General features: G+C 36.7%; 1 protein-coding gene across 3 annotated transcripts in view; it reads left to right on the forward strand.

Annotated features, from left to right (window-relative positions):
- Positions 1 to 21,755, forward strand: part of dnah9 (dynein, axonemal, heavy chain 9) — a 260,170-nt gene that overhangs the window by 49,713 nt on the left and 188,702 nt on the right. For all 3 annotated transcript variants that reach the window (XM_073866631.1, XM_073866632.1, XM_073866634.1), the window contains exons 25-27: positions 532 to 771; positions 2,513 to 2,673; positions 12,584 to 12,740. In XM_073866631.1, the coding sequence (XP_073722732.1) occupies positions 532 to 771; positions 2,513 to 2,673; positions 12,584 to 12,740 (558 nt within the window). The remainder of the gene's footprint in view (positions 1 to 531; positions 772 to 2,512; positions 2,674 to 12,583; positions 12,741 to 21,755) is intronic.

The following is a 21,755-nucleotide window of genomic DNA, read 5'->3' on the forward strand; positions in this document are numbered from 1 at the left end:
CACTTACCCCTGGAGGCGTCCCCAAAGTGTTACCGCAGTGACGCAGCACGAGTTCCCATGAAAGGGAACTGTAGCATTGTATCTTTAAAGGTAACACAATGTAACCTTGCTCTTACTTGAAATGTATCCCCACATTTAGTCCTTGAATTTTAGGGTATTGGACCTGGAATTTAGTCTTAGAAAGGTCCTTGAATTTGAAGTTAACTAAGGTGTGGGAACCCTGAGATTTTTGCACAATACTATAACATTTGTGACTATTTAAATTGTATTAAAAGACATTCAATTGAAGCACACAAGATGTTATTTGATACATTCAAATCAAATTCTAGGAAAACAATATGGGCTGGACACAAGCTATGAGTAAATACAGTACTTTTATTAAAGCAGACATATCTAATACCAAGACATTCTGAAATACATATACATAGTTTCTTTTGAGCTTAATTTGAGTATAAAATTGTCATGCTCAAAAATATTTGGAGTCCATTATAATGTATCCCTCCTATCTGTGTTTTGTGTGTGTTCTGATAGGTCGCTCTCACCTGCACCCAGATCTGGTGGACGACGGATGTCGGTATGGCATTCTCAAGACTGGAGGAGGGACATGAGAATGCAATGAAGGAGTATTATAAAACACAAGTCAATCAATTGAACACACTCATCACCATGTTGATCGGCCAGCTCACCCCTGGAGACAGACAGAAAGTTATGACCATCTGCACCATTGATGTCCACGCGAGAGACGTGGTGGCCAAAATCATTGAGCAAAAGGTACAGCCATTCATCTCCATATCGTCTGTCTTATTATGACCTATATTCAGTCCGCTGTCGCGAGTTATTTTCTTCAGTGAGAGGCTGTTTACACCTGGTATTAAGATGCATTTTGGTCGATTGGATCACAAGTAGACGACAGGTGTGACCGTGGTATAAAGCTCGTGAACTTTCGTTCACATTCAGAGGTATTCGAAAACAGTTTTTGTCTGGATTGACACTGCCTACTCTCTGCCTTTTAATCTAATGTGTAATGTGTGGAGAACAATGTTTTTACATCTGACATGACTTCAAGCGTGAACACTGTTGATAAAACTATCATTGATAAAACTAAAGGGGCTCTTTCATTTTTGTTTAATTTTGCGAGTGTGTGGAAGTTGCGTGATCTTATTTCATCAATTGCTTTGAAATATCAGAGAAAGCTCTTACAAATACATGTACAAATGTACATGCCCTGTTCAGCATCTTTACTAACAACATAAGCACAGCGAACTCTGACATATTAGTTTGTCTCAATTTGATCTTGTCATTTCTGCCGCTCGCGTTGAAAAGAAGTCAGACTGATATGCCCACAGACCGCCTTCTCGGTAATTAGGACAGAAGTGGTTGAAAGTGGACAAAAGAGACGGATAAAAATATCAGAGGCCGGTTGCAACAGCCGGTGGTAAGCCCTACGTCGAACTTGGCTACACAAAAGGTAACAATTTGCAGATTAAATAATTCTAATAGTTCTGCTTTAAAACAAAAGTAACTGAAAGCTTTTAATAAATTCTCTGTATCTTTGTAAATATTTAGGTATTTTATGTTATAATAATTTATTGGTATGATTTATTGGTAAGATCTCTCACCATACCTGTCAACCATCACGTTTTTCCTGGTATTCCCCCATATTTTGGCATTCTTTCCCGCCATTATCCTGTTTAAAAAATTTCCCATATTTTTAGTCTTTTTATAATATAATATTTGCTACATTCACACCGGTAAAGCAGGTGGCAGTATATCTATAACATTTCAACCAGTGAAACAAAAAGAAAAGCTTTCCGAGGATAGGTGGAGGATGAAAAGCTGTGCGCAAAGCTACAACCGCCTCGCGCATTAGCGCGTGTGTCCGCCTGCCAATGTACACAAACTCACATATTTGGATGTGCAGGCTGATGCCTGTTTTTCTACATTTTTTTTGTAACTTGGGGAAACACTGCTGTTTGTGCTCTACTGCTTAAACGCAAGATAGGCAGGAATTATCTAAAAAACTTTTTTCCAAATTAGTTTAAACGGTCTTTATATACCAATACATAAGTAAAATGTAAGTACTCTGAAAAAGAGAGTATAAAACTCGAGTGTCTGTAGACCTTTCATGACTGTTTTCAACACAGCTAATTATTTCCATTTGGGACGAAACACATGATTGGCTTGCATGACTATCACTCTCTCTCTCTCGACCATGGCTACCATCCCTGTTGCTACAGGATCTGCCCACACATGCGCACACCCTATTGATTTGAAAACGCATCTTGTTAAATGATACAAAGTATAAACAGCCTCTAAAAATCACATGCATTAAACATCAAATAAAAGAATAAACAATACTGGCTCTATCTGAGCATCTCTACTCTATAAAGAAGCTTCATGATAATGGTTTAATCTTGCTCGGGTGTTTTATTTTGTTTTCGCTAATCCTTCATAATCCTTCCCCTCCTGAGGTTCATGTTTGTCAGACTCTGTTTGTGTTTTTGGCTCACAGGTGGAGAACTCTCAGGCTTTTGTTTGGCTGTCCCAGCTCCGCCACCGCTGGGGTGAGAAAGAGCAGCACTGCTTTGCCAACATCTGTGATGCCCAGTTCCTCTATTCGTATGAGTATCTGGGCAATACTCCAAGATTAGTCATCACGCCGCTTACAGACAGGTACGATGCCCTTTCTTTGCATGCAGCAAGCCCTTACTTATTTCCTCTCCCATCAAAATGCATTTATAATATTTTTACAGTACACGCATTCATTAAAAGTAGTACTGTATATAATCATACATAAAAGCTAGGGGTGTGACGAGATCTCGCGAGATTAAATATGTATCGCGGAATTAATTGTCACGAGATTTCTCGGGAAGGTAATCTGCTGGCCGTTTCTCAAACAAAAGGCTGCATCCTTTTTAGGTCGCATTTGTCTTATTACAGAATTTTAACAATTATAAAGTTTACTATTATATTAAGTTAATCGTAAATTGTTGTAATATGCTTATGACGTGCGAATGTAATGCTCAGTTAAGTGAAATAATCCAGGCTTGAAAAATCTCGTCTCGTCACGTTCTCGTGAACCCAGTCTCGTCTCGTAGATTAAGTGTCTCGTCACACCCCTAATAAAAGCACATCAGTCCTTTCCCTGTACATGCAATACCATGTATTTACTTCATGTATATTGTTCATCCATGCTAAATCCTGTACAAGCTAGCATTCTTTGCATCACCAGATTTATTGTTTACCCTTTAAAAAGTTTGGTTGTTTTTTATAATGGGAACGATCTTTGTTTTGGTTATGTGTACACAGAACGGTTCTAGATCTGTCACTTTCGGTTAAAAGAGGGGTGACAGAGATTTAGCAGCCTGTTCAGGCAGGCAGTTTAGTGGTCTTTCACAAGCAGTCTTGCACCCCTTTAAAATAATAACAAAGCATAGACAGTCCTGTTTGATAGTCAAATAAAGGGCAGTTCAACTTCTTGAACATATGGTCAGATTCTGAGACATACAGTGCACTGGTGACCGTGTCAGACTTCTGTCTTTCATTCTCACTGAAATACAAGCATGCAAAAAAACTAAGGCCAGTGATAGCACAGATGGCCCCATTAAGCTATGATGGGCGATGAAAGTTATTAATGTGCAAAGTTAGCATATTTATCAGTCCTTTAGGTTAGGCATGCGTCTACAAAAATGTATTACAAGTGGCATGTTGCTATAATGCATAAATGTTACTATATTCACTCCAAAGTCCTGATGTACTTCAGATAATTTTTGTAAAAGTTATATTTACCATAACAGACAGTTCCTGGCTCAGTATCAATGTTTTTTCTGTAACATTTCTGTCATGCAGTCATAGGAATAGCGTTAACCTTTAGCTTAGCCCTGACACTTTATTCAGAACCCGGTTAATTAAAGCCCAAATCTTTTTTCTGCAGGGCAGTGAGAATGAAATGTAGTTTCCTGGGAAACCTTGTTGGAAACATTCAGCATTTAGAAATGCATATTTACAACAACCTGGACATGAGAGGCAAAAAATACATCTATAAATTTTCCCACTAGGACTGAACACTTCAGCTGTATTTTAAAATGCATGAAATATATATTTAATATATATTAAATACATTGAGAGTCGTAAAAAAATTAAAGTATTACAAATATCAAATTGGCATCAGCAAAAAAAGATGCTAGAACTTTCTTTCAACTAGCCATTTTCTTTTTTAATAGCCAATACTTTTTTAATTATTTTGAATGTTTTGACCATGTATAGACGATTTTATCAGACGCACATGCGTTGTCGCTGTTGCGCTTCTGGTCGGAACTTTACTTCCGGTCTCTGTTTGTTTAATTGTCTGACTGGTGGCTAAAATCAACTTTGCAACAAATACCTCATTAAAAATAACAAATGTTTTGGTTTTCTAAAGATGAGGGGAGACGGTGATCATGTATCACCGCTATGTGAAAGGAGGTTTGGCAGCCAGTTTGTAGTTAACATTGTATACATTATAGTACACATTTTAGCTCAGTGGTGTTTGTTATATGCTTTAGCTATATAAAATATAAACTACGTTAATCTACTTGTTTATTTTGCTTATCAGAAATGAACTACTCTTAAAGGACTTTATTGTTATTGATTCTTAGCAGAGTTTGCCGGAAGTAATGTTTGTTCCACGAAAGCTGTTTGTTTTTGTTGTTACTGCTGACACAGTCTATATACAACCTAGAGCCCGACCGATATGCGTTTTTTCGGGCCGATACAGATATTAGGGAGTAAAAAAAGACCGATAACGATATATCGGCCGATATTCTTTATGTGTATATTATAGTTCAGTATATACTACAGTATATTATACTACAGTACTGTACATAGAATACACTATATACTTTAACATTATATACTGTATATGAATAAATACAATGCAATGCAATGATCACTCACAAATGTGGTGATCACTCACAAATGTGGTGATCCAACACTTATATTGATGTGACAAAGATATGTACTATAGGCAAGAAGTTAACAATAAACTTTATTATCCAAAATTAGTTGGATATCAGTGCACTAAACAGTAAACTTGACTTATTATAAATAACTTTAAAACAAAAAGAGAACAAAATACATAAAACTTGCATCATTTGCAGTTTTGACGAGAATAACGTCATAAAGAGAAACTTATGAAGTCATTGATTATTAGCTTTACAGTAAGTTGTGTACTTCACAAATTAATTAGCCACTCACAGTTACGAAGACAATGCTTGACGGAGCACATACTAATGTACGCTATGTTTAATGTTGTGCACAACGTTTTTATAACACAAACCCAGGGTTCCGTGCAAACTTTAGACTTTTATAAAACTAAAGCATCTTCGCTCCGCCTCTTTTATTTAGCAAGGGAGTAGAGTTGCGCGAGCTTATTGAATCAATTGCTAACTAACAACACAAGCAGCAGTAATCTCATATAGTGATATATAAGTGCACGGCTGCACGTAGTTTAAACGTGTCATTTCTCCGTCTCGCGTCATTTCTCCCGCTTGCGTTTTAACTCGCAAGTCGACAAAGAGACGGATTAAAAACACCAAATGTAAGCGGGAATGCGTCTCTCTTGTCCATTTATAATCCAATCGACCAAAGCGCGTCTTAATACCAGGTGTTACAATGTTGTGAAGAAGACACTGCGTGACTGCTTCCATGCCACCTGAACTAAGAGACTGACTGAAGTGAAGGGGGTGGGGGATTGGCTGGTGTCACTACAGTGAGTGATCTGGGTCGCCATTAGCAACCAGTATGGCGCACTCTGCTGGACAAACAAGTACTTACATCTTTCAAATGCATTTAATGTGTTCTGTAACAAACGTTCATATCGGCGCATATCTGCGGCTTATACGCCGATACAGATATATCTGCAACATGCTCATATCGGCCGATAAAAGCGGCAAAACGATAAATCGGTCGGGCTCTAATACAACCAATATACAATCTATACGAGAAAGAGCCAATGCTGCATCTTTATAACTGTTACAATTACTGCAATAAGACACACAATTTAATGTTTTTACAAAGTTTTGTACATTGAATTGTGTGCCATCTTATAGTAATTGCAAAGTAATTGTAAGCAATATAAGTGCAGTTTTAAAATGTATTTAGTGAGGTCATTTGAAGTGACTAGTACAAATAAACAATCAAAATATGGTTGTTTATCTGACCCAGTCTGCGAAAACTTACCTGAAATAATGTTTTGTAATTTAGTGTTTTCTACATGAAATCATCCCAAATCGTGTGAAAATATAATCTTGATATCCGGAATACTGACTGAATACAGTCATGTATACGCCAAGGGCCCTATTTTAACGATCTGAAACGCAAGTCCGAATCGCAAAGCGCAAGTGACTTTGTGGGCGGATCTTGGGCGCTGGGCGCTGCGTCCACCCTCACCGCTGAAAGGGTTTGGTGGCTTTGAAATCGGACACAAGAAACGCAAGCAAGGTTCAACCCCAAAGTACACTTACAAATCAAGTTCACATACATGAAGGTTTCTTATGAAAACATTTTAATTATTATTTAGATAAAATAAACGTAATACAGCCACACAACAAACTTATGAAAATATTTTAATCGTTATTTGCATGATAATTGTTTAACGCTGCCACACAAAATAAATAAAAACTATCACCACGATGCTCACCACAATGATTTTCCTTATCTCATGTGTTAATATTTTGATTGTAACAATTTATGATTTAATGATTTCCCTTATCTTATATTTTTTATTGAAACAATTTATGATTTGCAAAAATAACTGTTGCATCTGTGTAGATTAGATAAGCAATGCGCGTTGTGCACGCTATACATTATTGTCAAGCATGCGCCCTTAAAATAGCATAATGAACCACGCGCAACGTGCCACTGACTTTAGACTAGTTTTTTTTTGGTTAGTAGCGCAATTGTTTTTTGAAACTGCAAAATAGCATAAGAGATGGTTTGCGCCGGAGCACGCCTCCTTTTTTGCGCTGAACCGCCCAGGGAGCGCAAGTTCATTCCCTAGTTTGCCGACGTGCGTCTGTGAAGGGAAAACCCGCTGTGCGCCGGTGCAAAATACGAAATGATACATGCGTCACTGACAAAGTCAATTGCGCTGGGTGCAAGATAGGGCCCCAAATGTATACGTTACTCGGAGGTTGTCTTGCAAAACAAGTGTCAGCTTTCAAAACGTGTGTTCACTCAATCTAAGAAGAATGACAACATAAGCCCAATTTGGGCATCTTTACACTGTCTACCCGTTAAATATCACATTTACAATATTGCTAATCACATATAAAGCCTTAAATGGCCTACAGTAGCACTTTCGTATCTTAGAGAATTACTATCAGAATACAATCCATCACGTACACTACAATGTTTAAAGGTGGTCGATCCTTTTTCTACTTAGCCCTAAGCTCTGGAATGATTTACCAAAAAATGTTTAAGAACCTGACAGTCAATCAATTTAAGTCTAAACTACAGACATTTCTCTTTAACAAAGCATTCACATAATTTGTCTAGTAAATGTACTTACCCCGCAATAGTTAGCGTGTCCGGAACAAAGCATTCACATAACTCATCTGGGTAATATACTTATGCCGAAATAGTTAACCTGTCTGGAAACAGAGCGGATATTAAACACAATACTATATAACACTTTCATTACACTAATAGGATTTTGTTTCTCTCCCTGCCTCGTCCTCGATCCCGGGGACAATGAGAAAAATCTATAAAAGACTTCTTCCTGTATTCATGTAAGAAGGCTGTGTCATTTTTTTTCTTGGAGTATGGATCGACTTTTTTCTTAGTTAAACTGTTGGATACATGAAAATAGCCATGTTCTGTGGTAAAGTCCTTAATTTAAGAAAAAATTGGTTCATAACGAAGTTGTAAGATAAGGCAACCTGCATGTTTTTTTTTTTCGTTTCATGTTTATTTCGTTTTGTTTTGTGTAGCCCTGGTCATTATTTTTCTGCAACCGTTGCGACTCTGAGTAGCAGAGCAACATGCCTCCACGTTTTAAAAATAGTGTGTGTTGATAAACGTTAAAACTAACATTTTGATATGCTGAAAATATATATTTAATATAGATGTTAGTGTAGGCAAGTTAAGTGTTGATTTGAGAGGCTCAATTCATCAAACATGTCATCAACTTGCTGTCAGCCGCTAACCGCTTGGTCATCATAAAACAACTTTCATTTAACAAACAAAAAAATAAATATAACTATTTTGCCATTTAAAACAAAACTGAACTGCTTTAATTGCTGCAAGAGTAGTATATCTGTGTAAGGGGTTATTTTCTGCGGATTTCTTTTGCAAAATCTATGTTGTATTTTGCAGAATGATATAAAATGTTTTAAAATGATCTGATAGAATGGGCACTGTGAATTTTACAAAACAATACAATATTTTATAACTATAAACATTTTTATTTAGGGATTACTCTGAATTAAACTGGACCAACATGAACGAACAGATAATGTGCTGTCACGACCATATAGTTTTATATAAAATACATATATTACAGTGTAACAGTTAAAAGAAAAGGCTTCTCATAAGGAATGTAGCATATAACAATATAAAAACACAATGTATATTAAAATAATAAATAATTGTCGCGTCACAAAGCTACAGAGATGATTGAGATCTCCTTAACTTCTCTGCTGTAAGTTTTATTTCAAGTTGTACATATCAAATATCAAATGGTTTGTGCTTTTTCTCATAAAAAAGTAACAGCAAACAGCACAGACTTGTACTCACAGACACACACACCTGATGCAGTGACTAATATCTGTGGTCACAGATTCCTAATGGGGAGGATTAAAAAGGTCGGACTCGGGCCGATAATTTTTTTGATAAGCTGTTGGGCTAGGGCCGGGTCATGGCCTAGATTTCAGGCCCTTGCAGGGCTCTAGTACAGTTTAATCTTTGCCGATGTATTCTGCTGCTTATGTTGTCCATCAATTTTTCTGTGTTTTTTCCTGCATCTATTAATGTAATGCTGCTTTGAAACAATTAAAAATTGTAAAAAGCACTATATAAATAAAATTTTATTGAATTTGAATTGACAATGACACTGACAATGACAATTTATTTATATAGCACAATTTAAAACAACAGCTGTTGACCAATGTGCTTTCCATATAGATAAAATAACAGATAAAAGACAGAAGAGAAAATAAAATAAAATCACATTAATTTACATTTACTTCAAAGGCTTTTGAGAATAAAGTTTTGAGTCTGGATTTAAAAGTAAGGAGAGATGGAGCTTGTCTTAAGCTAACAGGTAAGCTGTTCCAAAGCCTTGGAGCCGCACTGTAAAAAGCTCAATCTCCCCTACACTTTAATCTTGATTTTGGAGTATATAATAGAGCCTGATTAGACAAACGAAGAGATCTTGGAGGGTTATATTCGGTCAAAAGATCAGACAAATAGGTTGGTGCTAAGCCATTTATGGATTTATAAACTAAGAGTAATACTTTAAATTCAACTCTGAATTGAATGTCAAAGATTGAAATCAATTTGAAATAAGGCTGCACGATTCGGAGAAAAAATCTAATTGTGATTTTTCTGATCAAAATTGCGATTCGTGATTTAAAGTGCGATTCATTAGTATATAATAAAAGAGGTACATCCAGGTTTGTTGTGTGGTTTTAATAGCACCAAAGAAAGATGCTGTGCTCCTGTTTATTTAAAACCTCTTAAACATTGTACCAAGTTGTCTGCAGTACTTTGCTCTTCTGCAGACAAACTTTTTTTTTTTAATCTAAGAACATTAAAATACAATTTAACAAAAATGTATTGAAAGTTTTATTTAAAATAACATATAGGCCAATGTATTTTGGCTGTCACTACAACAATGCTTCTGACAAGCAAATGTTTAGTTTTTTCTTTTAATCATAAGACTATACTCATCTTGTTTTACTTTCAGGCATCTGTAATAAATGTAAATATATTAGTTATTAGAATCTATGACTTAACATCAGCAAAAAATACAAATAAAACACTGCACAGTCCTCACTGTAGGATTTTAAATGTGGAGCTGCAGAAGCTTGTTCAGTTAAGAGTAAGGACTGATTTTAGTTTTTGGTGTGTAATAAACATTTCTGACACAGAAAGCACCAGGTTACTGTCACTTTAAGACACAAGACAGCTTTAAAACTGCTCTGCTTCAATATAGCCTACTGATAAACATCCAGCTGTTTATGTTCACTTAGACAAGAAAGAAAACTTAAGTTTAGTGATCACGCGTGTGCTGACTGCTCTCTGTGTGCGCGCTTCATGAACCCTCATGCCTGTAAATATTCAAAGCGGTGCAGATGTGCGCGTGCAAGAAAGTATACTGTACCTCTTTCGTCTGCTGTGTTCCGGGCTTTAATGAAACCTGCTTATAGTCTGATGAGGCGCTTGTCATTGTTTGCGATGCATGACGAGAAACTTTAAGTCCAACATTACACAAAAGGGAAATGTTTTCGCGCATTTCTGTCCTTTCATTTGCCGGTTAATGAGTTATAATGCGTTTTTAAAATGACTGAATACAAAATATTCCAACTTCATGATATTCCGCGTTGTACAGTTAATTCCATTTGTATGCATTTCGCGATTCTGTCCGTGTTTTCCGCATTGCGGAAATCATATGGCCGTACACTTTGTTGAGGAGTTGAACTGCTGCTCGCGCTCATGTTTTCCAAATGATGTTATCTGACGTGTAGTCAGCACCTCAGTGTTAATGCACTCTATTGGTTTAAACTGCATCAAACGTAAAATGTGCATGAAGCGAACTGTCGAAAACTGCGTACTAGATGATTGTTATATTTGATAGTTTTGATTCGAAATAATCGCAGCTCTTGCGATTCAAAAATCGCATCCATTCACATCGCGATTTCGGTTTAAAAACGATTAATCTTGCAGCCCTAATTTGAAATCAAACTTTGATTTTCCAAGTCTCAAATGATGGGCCTGGATTTTACAGACAGTAGTCATACAGTATCGGTCTTATTCACACTTTGGATTTCCTGTGGAAGAAAACCGTTTCTAAATTTCCTGGTCTTAGATCCACCTGGGTGCTCCCTGAGATTTTTGCCGTGCACATGTCACACCACAGATAATAGGGATTCCTCCAGATAGTGGTGGTATTTCTTTTTCTCCACACAGATGACAGATGTTTTTAAAGGATCTGGGGATGGGGTTATGTGCATGGCAGTTTTCACTATCCCCTGCAGGGTGTTTCTGTCAGACACAGAGAAGCTCTCAAAGCAGACAGTTATGGAGTTTGTCAAAACATTATTTATGAGATCTTTAGAAATGACAAGGGTCTTCTCACCAGCTCTCTCGAGTCTCCTTAGGAAACAGTAGTGCATTTGTGCCTTCTTAACCCTGGTGCTATCTTTAAGGTCCCTGAAACATCACTGGAGACATTTACACCCAGGAATTCGAAGCTTAGCTTTGTACCCACGACTTGACCACCTTATATGCCGATAAGGGGTTGAGCTGATCTGTGCTGCCTAAAAGTAATAATCGGCTTCTTTTTTAACCAGCGAATATTTTCAGATATTATCATAAATATATAATTATGTGGTTTTTGCAGGTTGATTCGGGCACATTCGTGACCCTGCCTATGAAATCCAGGTTTATAATGCAATTATGAGATTAAGAACATCAAAATTTGATTTCACTCATTGATTTCTCAATCAATCTCTGGCATGGCGTTAGTTAATATTAAAGATCTCAAGATTAGGTTTTCACTGAATGTTAATTTTATGTTAAAAAACAAAACAATAGATTACAAAATATGACATGCAGGGTTACATTTTCTATTCAATTTAGGGTGTTTTCACATATAATTCATTTTAAAAGAACCAAACCCAGTTCACTTAAAGTGAACCAGAAAAGGAACTAGCTGAATGTGACCTCAGTCCTTTTGGTGTTCACAATATAATGGACTCAAAAGAGGACCTAATTCTTTTTTTGGTCCTCTTCAGAACTGAAGTGATCTCAGTCCCTTTCTTGTTCCCATCACAACTTCATAAGAAGTCAGACCCCAGCTTTCTGTGCAGCAGTTTATTTTGATACAATGTCAAAACCACACGCGAAACAGACCGGGACCTCATTGATTTCACATCAAAAAGAAATCGAACCACAAAAGAACCCAAAAGCGAACCGTACTCAGACCACCTCCAGAAGTGGTCTGAGTTCGGTTCGCTTTTGCGTCCTTTTAGGGGGGTCTGAGATCACTTGGTTTGTTCACATATACACCCTGAACTGCTCTGAGAGCGTTTGGAGGGCTCAAACGAACTAGGTGTGAAAACACCCTTAAATTCAGTGCCACATAAATCTCAGGTCTCAACATCTGATGACATGCAGTGTTAGGTAAAAATATGTGTTTAACAGAGGCTCATCTCCCAGGTTTGAGCTGTTTGCTTGGGTTGAACTTTCTGAATTGCTTGTCACAACTTCGGCAAACTGCAGTAATGGTGTTTATATTTAAATTGAAAGCAGTCTTGTTTTTTGTGTCTTTGTTAAGGTGTTTGTGTGTTTACTAAAGTGTCTTTGTCTCATCCCAACACAGGTGTTACATCACCCTGACCCAGTCACTTCATCTTGTCATGAGTGGAGCCCCAGCTGGTCCGGCTGGCACAGGAAAAACTGAGACCACCAAGGACCTGGGCCGAGCCCTCGGGATCATGGTCTACGTCTTCAACTGCTCAGAACAGATGGACTACAAGGTGACAAATACAGTCAGAGATGTGTTAGAAAGTATTAGGGGGTGTTCACTTAAAGGGAACTTTTTTTAGATGTCAAATAAATCTTGGGTGTCCCCAGAGTAAGTATGTGAAGTTTTAGCTCAAAATACCATATAGATAATTTATTAACATGTTCAAATTGCCACTTTAGAGGTGTGGCAGTTTACTTGATGCTAAAACTAAGTTACTGGGTTGTTGTTTTTTCCGCATTTTCTAGGTTGATATAAGGACTGGGGACCCAATTATAGCAGTCAGATTTTCATGATACATCCCCTTTAAAAAGTCTTGAGTGTACTTCAAAAGTCAATTGAATCTTTCTTTTTGATTAGGGTTTTCAGTCTTCCCTGTCAATGCTATGGGCTTCTGGTTAGCATACTTTTTAAATGGCACCCATTTCATTGCTAAAACAACAATATTTTGTGTATTTGGTGTAATACAATGTTTTCGTGTGGTTTATGGTTCAAAACACATTATTTTCCCCATACCGTACATTATTGTTGCTCCTCTATGCCCTGCCTCCCTAAAACACGTTTTATTTTGTTCTGTATCAGTGTCATCTGATTGGCCAGCTAATCTGTACGTTGTGATTGGCATAAATACCTCTGATGTCAGCCAGAAATTTGACGCTTCTTACCGTATTTGGAAGATTAGCTCGCAATGCAGTACTGACAAGAGTTAATATCATCTTTACTACCTTACGTCTTTACTATCAATACTAGGGATGCACCGAAATGAAAATTCTTAGCCAAAATCGAAAAAAGGAAACCAAGGCTGAGAAACCGAAACACCGAAATAAATTATTATGCCATTTATTAGTACAATTGCATTTATGGCTATCACTGTGTACTAACTTTACTAGGGGTGTGTGACGGTTAAAAAAACTCAGTTCGGATCGCATTACAGTTTTTGAGGCACAGATCAGATTATTTTTCGGATCAGCAAAAAGCGGGTGGGAAAAATCTAATAAACAATAAAGAAATTGCAAACATTTACAAAAAAGAACAAAGTTGTACATTAATAAGGTCTGAAATTAGCATTAGGTACAGAAATCAAATTAAATGAATCATAACAAAATAAATTAAATGTATTATTATTTTTAGAGCTATTTGTCTCTTTGTCATGGGTTGTTTGATTAACATTAATGACACAATCTGACTGTAATCTATACATACACTTAAGACATAAACACATGTTTTTATTAGAAAAAGAATACTGTGGAGATAATTTTGTTTATATGTGCCCTGTCAATAACAGGGAGATTTTATGTTTGCTTGTTTTTTTTTTTTTAATGCGTTTCTCTCGTATGTGCACTATTGAGGGCACTTAAACGCGCACACACAGAGACCGAGGGTGAATCCCAAACATCGCAACAGTCGCTCCACATAAAAACGTTACGTTGTGTTTCGTTGCTTTATTCGCCAAATGTAGCTATGTTAATGGATTACAGTATGAGACACATTTGCGCGACTCTCTCTAAAGTTTACACATCAAGACATGCTTAATCTTTGTAGACGCTTGCAAACAGATAGACCGTGAGTGAAACCTGCTTGACCACGAAGGGGAGGGGTGGGTGACGACTGATCACCGTGAGTGAAACCCAAGCGCTAGCGCACGGATGGGAGGGGCGCGGTTGACATTCATTTTCGGTTGACATTTTCGGCTGGATTTTTTATTTCGGCCCGAAACCGATAATGCCATTTTCGGCCAAAATTTTCGGCGACTGAAATTTCGGTGCACCCCTAATCAATACGAGTCGAATCTGATCCAGAAAATTACAATCGTGGCCATGTCAACAGGCTGAGGAAGTAAACTGTTGCCTACAATTTGTGTGTTTGTTGTACTCCAAGAAAAGAGGTTTACGTTGGAGACGATAACTCACATCATTGTTTACTTTGGGATTTGTATCTTTGCATATGGTTAACATACTAATGCACACTTACACACCAAAGGATGTCTATAATCATAAACCGGTGCTCTTTAATTTATTCCAGGTTGGAGTCCTATATGTGTAACTTTCCAATTCGTCTCTCTGTTTTGGCTTAGACTTAAAAGGTCAATGTCAAGGGTCACATCTATAGTGTATCTGTAACACTTTACAATAAGTTTGTATTTGTTTACATTTGAAAATGCATTAGTTAACATGATCTAACTATGAACTATACGTCTACAGCATGTATTAATATTAGTTGTTAATTTAAATTTAAATCAACAGTTAACATTAATACACAATTAACTAACGTGAACAATTATAATGGCATTAACTTACATTAAAAAGGATGGATGCATTTACTTATGTTAACAAATATAACCTTATTGTAAACTGTTACCACTGTATCCCACAATCCAATGCTTGATATTGTCATGTGGTTGTCCTTTGGACAAGTACATTTGTCATTCACATCAAATTTGACCAAAGTCAAATTATTTAAAGTCGACTGTTATGACATCAAAGTCTAGTTGACGTCGACTAGTCGTTGATGTCAATCATACAAAACACAAGAGATGGGACTGCTTTGCAACATGCCACAATTTATTAGCAGAACATTAATAAAGATGCTGATTATACAGCTTATGTTGCGACTTAAATTAAAAAATTTTTACAGCTCATATGTTTTAAACTTAATGTAACAATGCAACAATAAGGCTGCGTTCACACTGTACCATAATACGGTTGTCAAACCCGTATTTGAGTCCTTAAGACGGTTCCGTTCACACGCAGTTCGGTTATTTACGGGTCTGACAACCGCATTCTATAACCGACCTCACACCTGTAACTTTTCGGGTTTCACAACTGTATTTACAGAGAAGCTGTGCCGTGTGAACGGAATCGCACTGGACAACCAGTTGTCTGTCACGTCATTCGTTGCTCTTTGTGTTAAGATATCGTTGCAGTGCATGAAAATGACTGCAAACTACGCAACAGAATTTCTCCATAAGATTAATGTGATATTATATTACCTTCATAGACGCCACAGAACATATTACATTACGCCTAAAATCGCGTGCAGCCCAGTAAGTGAGATACATAAAGTTTAAACCTTAAAAGTGGACGATTAATATAATGTTAAGTGTAAAATAAAATGATATAAAAATTAGCTGTTTATTTACTCACCTTTTATCTTCAGTGAAGCAATAAAGAAGATATTTTGCAAAAAAAACCCCATCTGTGATTCATATGCAAGGCAAAAGATGCGTCACTTTGAGAGGTCAAAAAGCAGATATATCCAATACAAAAGTAATCCCCATGACTCCAGGGCCCGTATGTATAAAACATCTCAGAAATGCTCTTAAGAATAGTCTTAAGCTATGACTTAAGTGTCAAAAAATTCTTAGTAAGGAGTAGGACCAGTTTGAGAATAGAAGAAGTTTATAAAGAGGCTGAAAGCAACTTTCAGTAAAGTGTAAGACTCATTCTTAATTGCTGACTTAGGTGCCGCAAACTGAGGACTACAATGATTTCAACACAAAATGGCCGCCCTTAACCTCTGAATCAGCCAATAGAAAGCCGACAATGTTGTACAGTCACAGCAGCATGTGACACCATACAATCATGAAGACATTACAATTATATTAGTATTTAAATATTTTAATTTATATTTGCTTCACGAAATGTTTAACAATATTACAAATAAGTACATGCATTTATTTTACACGATTTTGCACCATTTTGATTAAGTTTCAACATGTTAATGAAATATACAAACGTAATGCTTTTTAAAAAATGAATCATTTTGATTTCACTCACAAGCTGTTTATAACGAAAAGACTAAGTTTGCAAACACTTAGATAAAAAAATACTTTAATGATCAAGCCTGAACAAGATGATCAAGTTAAGTTGGATTTCTCCACTTAAACACAATTGTAAATTTTGCCATCTTTGTCACTTTCACCTTTGGCTTGCTCACTGCTAACATTGCAAACATTATGTTTTGGGTCAAGGTTTTATACTCTATTAATATCACTTTACATGTCACTGCAATCTTGTAGATACTTCACATTTTTATTGTAGATTTTATTTATATTTTATGGGATTTTATTTACCTATCATAAAATGTAAAAGCGGCTCTACTTAAAAACTTACTTCAATTGGTAACATCTAATATTTAAAATGTTTTGACTTTAATTATTTCACTTAAGAAATTCACTGAGAAATTTAAATTAAAGTGTAACTAAACCCTAAACCAACTTTTTTTAGTTAATGATCTGTAAGAATGATGCTTTATTAGTGCTGTTCATTGATTTTAGTAACTTTTTTGACATTTGGATATAAAGTGTTTCAAAACTGCAATATATGGTGTAAAAACGTCTGAGTGCTGCCCTCTTCAGGTTGAACGGTGGCTACTGCAGTTGAATTTTCCTATTGGATGTTGAGTCCAAAAAATGACTCGTGACGTAAGCAGATTCAAGCTCACCACGCCCTTGTTACAATCTCACCACACACTTGGTACGAGCTTAGTTCGTCCCCTCTATCTCTGTTGGGATCTGCCCACTTTTCTTGCATTTTTCTAATATTGCCAGTGGGCGAAGTCAGGCTCTGACCAGGGGTTTAGTTACGCTTTAAAAAAAAACATTTTTAGGCATTATCAATAATTTGATCCAACTTTAACTTTTTACAGTGTATATTATTAAAATGTATATACCATTGCTGTCTTGATAATCCCATAAAAATTCTTGGTACTGTGCAAGCACTTGAGTAAGTTTCACTAATCTACATCTTAAACTGTATATTATATTGTGTAATATAATATACATTGTATAAAAACCCTATACTCTTTATATTTCATGTTATATTAATTCCTATATACTGTCTATATACTATTATACAACAGTTCTCTCTGGTTCTCGAATCTGATTGGCTAAGAGCTATACGATATTGTACTGATAACGGCACTGTAGCCGCTTCACCTTTCGTATTATTCCGCCACCTAGTGAATGGAGGTCCTAAGCAGGCTCATCTCTGAATGGAAAAACACAGACGCGCTGTGTGAATCACTCTCCGTGTGTGTGTCTCATTAGTTTACTAGCTCATAAATCAGTCTGTGAATCCCCAATCAGAAGTATTATTCCGTCAAAGATCAGCGCTCTTGGATGTTACGTTAAAGTTAATGGGAGAAATGTCTTGTCACATCGTGTGGACGCTTAACACTTGGAAAGAGGAATATAAACACTCGTTTTTTTCTGGAGCTATATCTTTTATCAGAACGCGAAAACACCGTGAAACTGCAGGTAAGCACCGCAGCTTTTAAATGTGGACATTGATCATTTACTTTATCGTGACATGACTATTAAAACATGTTATGAGATATCGCCACTGGTATATTTATAAGCAGCATGCAAAAACATCTCTCTGACACTTATAAAAAACCGTTTTGTATAGTACTGACAAGAACAAAGTTTAATAATAATAATCGAGTGCTCGTATCGCGTTAAGAATACATGAGAAAGCAATAGTAACGTTTAACAAGTATAGTTTTATTAACTTTTACCTCGCGCCAAAACAATAACAACACAAAAGACACTAAATATGAATAAAAAAACAAGTACAAGTTTGATCATGACACCAAATACTGCTGATTTGATCTCATTTTGACGATCATCATAAACAAACAAGGCCAACATGAGAGCCAGGGTATTTCTGTCAGAGATGTAGCCCAGAGAGGGCGGTGGTCAGCGGGGCGAGTGAACACTGATGTCCGCTCATGCTTTGGTTCTCATTTGTACCGAATCTCACTAAGCAAACGTTCAAACAGGTGCTATCTTTACTAATCGACTGCAGATTTAAATATAATACAGATACATTCTCGACTGAACTAATCTTAAAACTACACTTTGTGACCAAGAAACAGTAATATAAAGAAACGGCTTTTCCGTCCATTGAGTTGTTATGAGCTTCAAAGCAGCCGAAAGTTTTACCTGTCATTCTGGCCGCCCTCAAATCCGTGGCGGAAGAAGTAGTTCTCAAACAAAGAGGCTTTTAAAATAACTCCGTTGTTGTTTTCTAGTTTTCGTTTTTCAAACGTGTGCCGTCGAACTGTTGTATAAAAGCAATATCGCTCTCGGAGTCGTGTGATATAGCTCTATATCATCACGGCTGTGATTGCCTCCGGCACTCGGCCTGCGGCCTCGTGCCTCTGGCCTAATCACAGCCGTGATGATATAGAGCTATATCACACTCCTACTCGAGCGATATTGCTTAACTAACATGTATTTATTGTACATTTTCTGCTCTGCAACAATGTAACAATATTTTTTTTTCAAAAGTGCTATAGAAATACATTTGAATTAAAGTAATTCTAACACATTCTTTGTTGTAAAGTGCATGATCCTCCACCTCTCTGCTGCCCCCTTGTTACTCTTAACTAGGTTAAGAGACCTCTCCAGCTCTCTTAAATAATTTAGGAGCTGAGACCTAGTCTTAACACTTAGTTGGCTTTATAAATCAAACGTATTTTTAAGTCTAGGAGTAAAATGACGTCATTCTTAGAATTTTGACACAGTTAAGACTAAAATTTTACTCTGAGGGGCTTTATAAATACGGGCCCAGGTGACATTTTTTGCAGCTTGTAAAGCAAATCGGTCAGTTTTTGCAGGATATTGAATGTTATTTACAACATTATTAGCGTCCATACAGAACTGTGGCAACATATAAAGTGCGCTTTTACACTCCCGCTCTTTAGGTGGCGCTAAGTTTTGCCTGCGGTTGGCAAACCATACTCCCTGCACCACCTACAGAGCAGGAGCGTAAGCGCACTTCCTATTTGGATGCGTTAATGCTTTAAATAAAGTTAAATTTCTTGCAAAAATGGATCAATTTGCTACACAAGTCATTATGATTACTTTTGTATTGGATATATCTGCTTTGGTAAAACGTGCAGTTGCTGAAACTGATTTTATATTCATTCATTTTGAAAAATTAAATCTTTAATAAGGAACCACCCTTGTTTATTTTTCTCTGCACAATGGTAAGCGTTACACCAGCCAGCTGTTTTTGTTAATTACATAAATAAAGTTTTGCCCATTGCATAAATAATACTTTTTTTTATTTTATTTTTTTAATATATTCGTCCGTCACTATGGTTACGGGCGCCGCGTGTAACTAGCATACGGGTTTGAGGTCGGTTGCTCGTTCATACAGACAGTGTTCTATTTGTGTCTTTAATTTGCTGTGTGAACAGGACACTTCCAGACTCACACCTGTAAGTAAATACGGTTGTCACTCCCGAAATTTTGTCGTGTGAACGCACCCTAACTCCCGTTTAGAGCATTTTTTTATCGATGCATGTCGGCATAACAATGCTAAAATTACACAGCTCCTATGTTGCAACTTAATGTTAACTAGGGATGGCAAAAACTAAAAATTTTCTTGACCGGCCACCGACAAATGGCTGCTTAGTTTCGAAATAGTTTGTACAAGGTGAACGCGTTAAAAATAAAGGCGTTTGTGAAGCTCATTTGCAAATTGCAGCAGCTCATTTAAGAAAATGACAGCTCCGAAGAGACTGCGCTTTAGTTTGAGGTAGGCTAGTGCTAATAATAATAAAGAAAGAGGATGATCATCATCACCTTATCTGTTACCACTGAAATGTAATGTATTTCCAAATCTAAACCCATCTTATGCGAAATGTTGCCTAATACATTGGTTCTCAATTCCAGTCCTCGGGACCCCCCTCCCAGAATGTTTTAGATGTCTCCATATATAAAAACACCTGATTCAGTTCATCAGCTTGTTAGTGTGTTAATTAAGAAGCATGATAAGTGAAATCAGGTGTTTCATATAAGAAGACATCTAAAACATTCTGGGAGGGGGGTCCTGAGGACTGGAATTGAGAACCACTGGCCTAATAGACTGCAACACGATCAAACCAATGGATAAAACGGGCACCTTCAGAATGCGTAAAAGACGCACCGGCCAAGGCGAGTCTAACTCACTGTGTACGAGAAAGCCTTTGTCTGTTCTAGAACAAATGCAGCAAAATATTTAATGCTAATGTATGAGAATTATAGGGCTACGCTGAGTTTTATTCATTTATGATGAGGTGCGTTCTAGTTAACAATGCAATGCAAATGAACACGCCGTGCCGGCTATTATATTCTCTGCTATATTTGCTTTTTATTTATTAAATACATGCAATTGGTTGATGAAACATTTATTAAAATTTAGATACAAACCGAAACGAACATTCACTTTAAAGAAATGCTTTCTGCAAAGCAAAACTTAAAGGTGTAGCGAAGGATTTTCTCGAATTTTAGAAAATAACCAGCTTCTCCACTTTTTTAAAAAATGCAATTGCACAACACTCCTGATTGACAACTAGGACGACCAATAGTCTTGATGATCCACCCGGAAAAAGAAAATCCTCCCCAATACCTTTAAGTGGTAAAAATCATGTCTGAGGATTTACAGAAACAAAACTTACTCTGCACTTTACTGTTAGCCTAAAATACATACATGTTAATAATTAGGAATACAACCAGGAGATATTTTAATTATTTTATTGCTGTATTTTATGTACTATTCGAATAAAGCAATTTATTTATTTTTTATTTATTTTTAAAAATAGCCTGTAGCATTTACTTTTCGCAAACCTTGTGAGCGTGAGAAACCAAACGCAGTGACCTCGCGCCAAATGTTTTTTATTGGTTTATTAAGTACAAACAGGCCAGTTACGAAAAACTGAGTGTGAGGGATTTGTTCACTTAAAAAAAAGGTCTTGGATAGAGATGACTAACTGTAGTAGCGTTTAGTCCACTGTCTATAATAGCCTAATTTAGAGATCCCTTTTTTTAACCGACAACCCAACTTTGACCGGGGTCAACCATCGGTCAAACGTCATCGGTTAACATCCCTAATGTTAACAATGCAACAATAAATCAAAAAAGTATAGTGATCAACGTGACTAGTCGATGTCAGGCTTAATGCGTCACGACATTGCATGAAGGTCGACTAGTTGGTTCAACCCCTAGTATTTGCACAGGGTGTTTTCACCCGCAGGTCGG

The sequence above is a fragment of the Misgurnus anguillicaudatus genome, chromosome 4, assembly GCF_027580225.2.
Source record: "Misgurnus anguillicaudatus chromosome 4, ASM2758022v2, whole genome shotgun sequence".
In the NCBI taxonomy this organism is placed as follows: domain Eukaryota; kingdom Metazoa; phylum Chordata; class Actinopteri; order Cypriniformes; family Cobitidae; genus Misgurnus; species Misgurnus anguillicaudatus.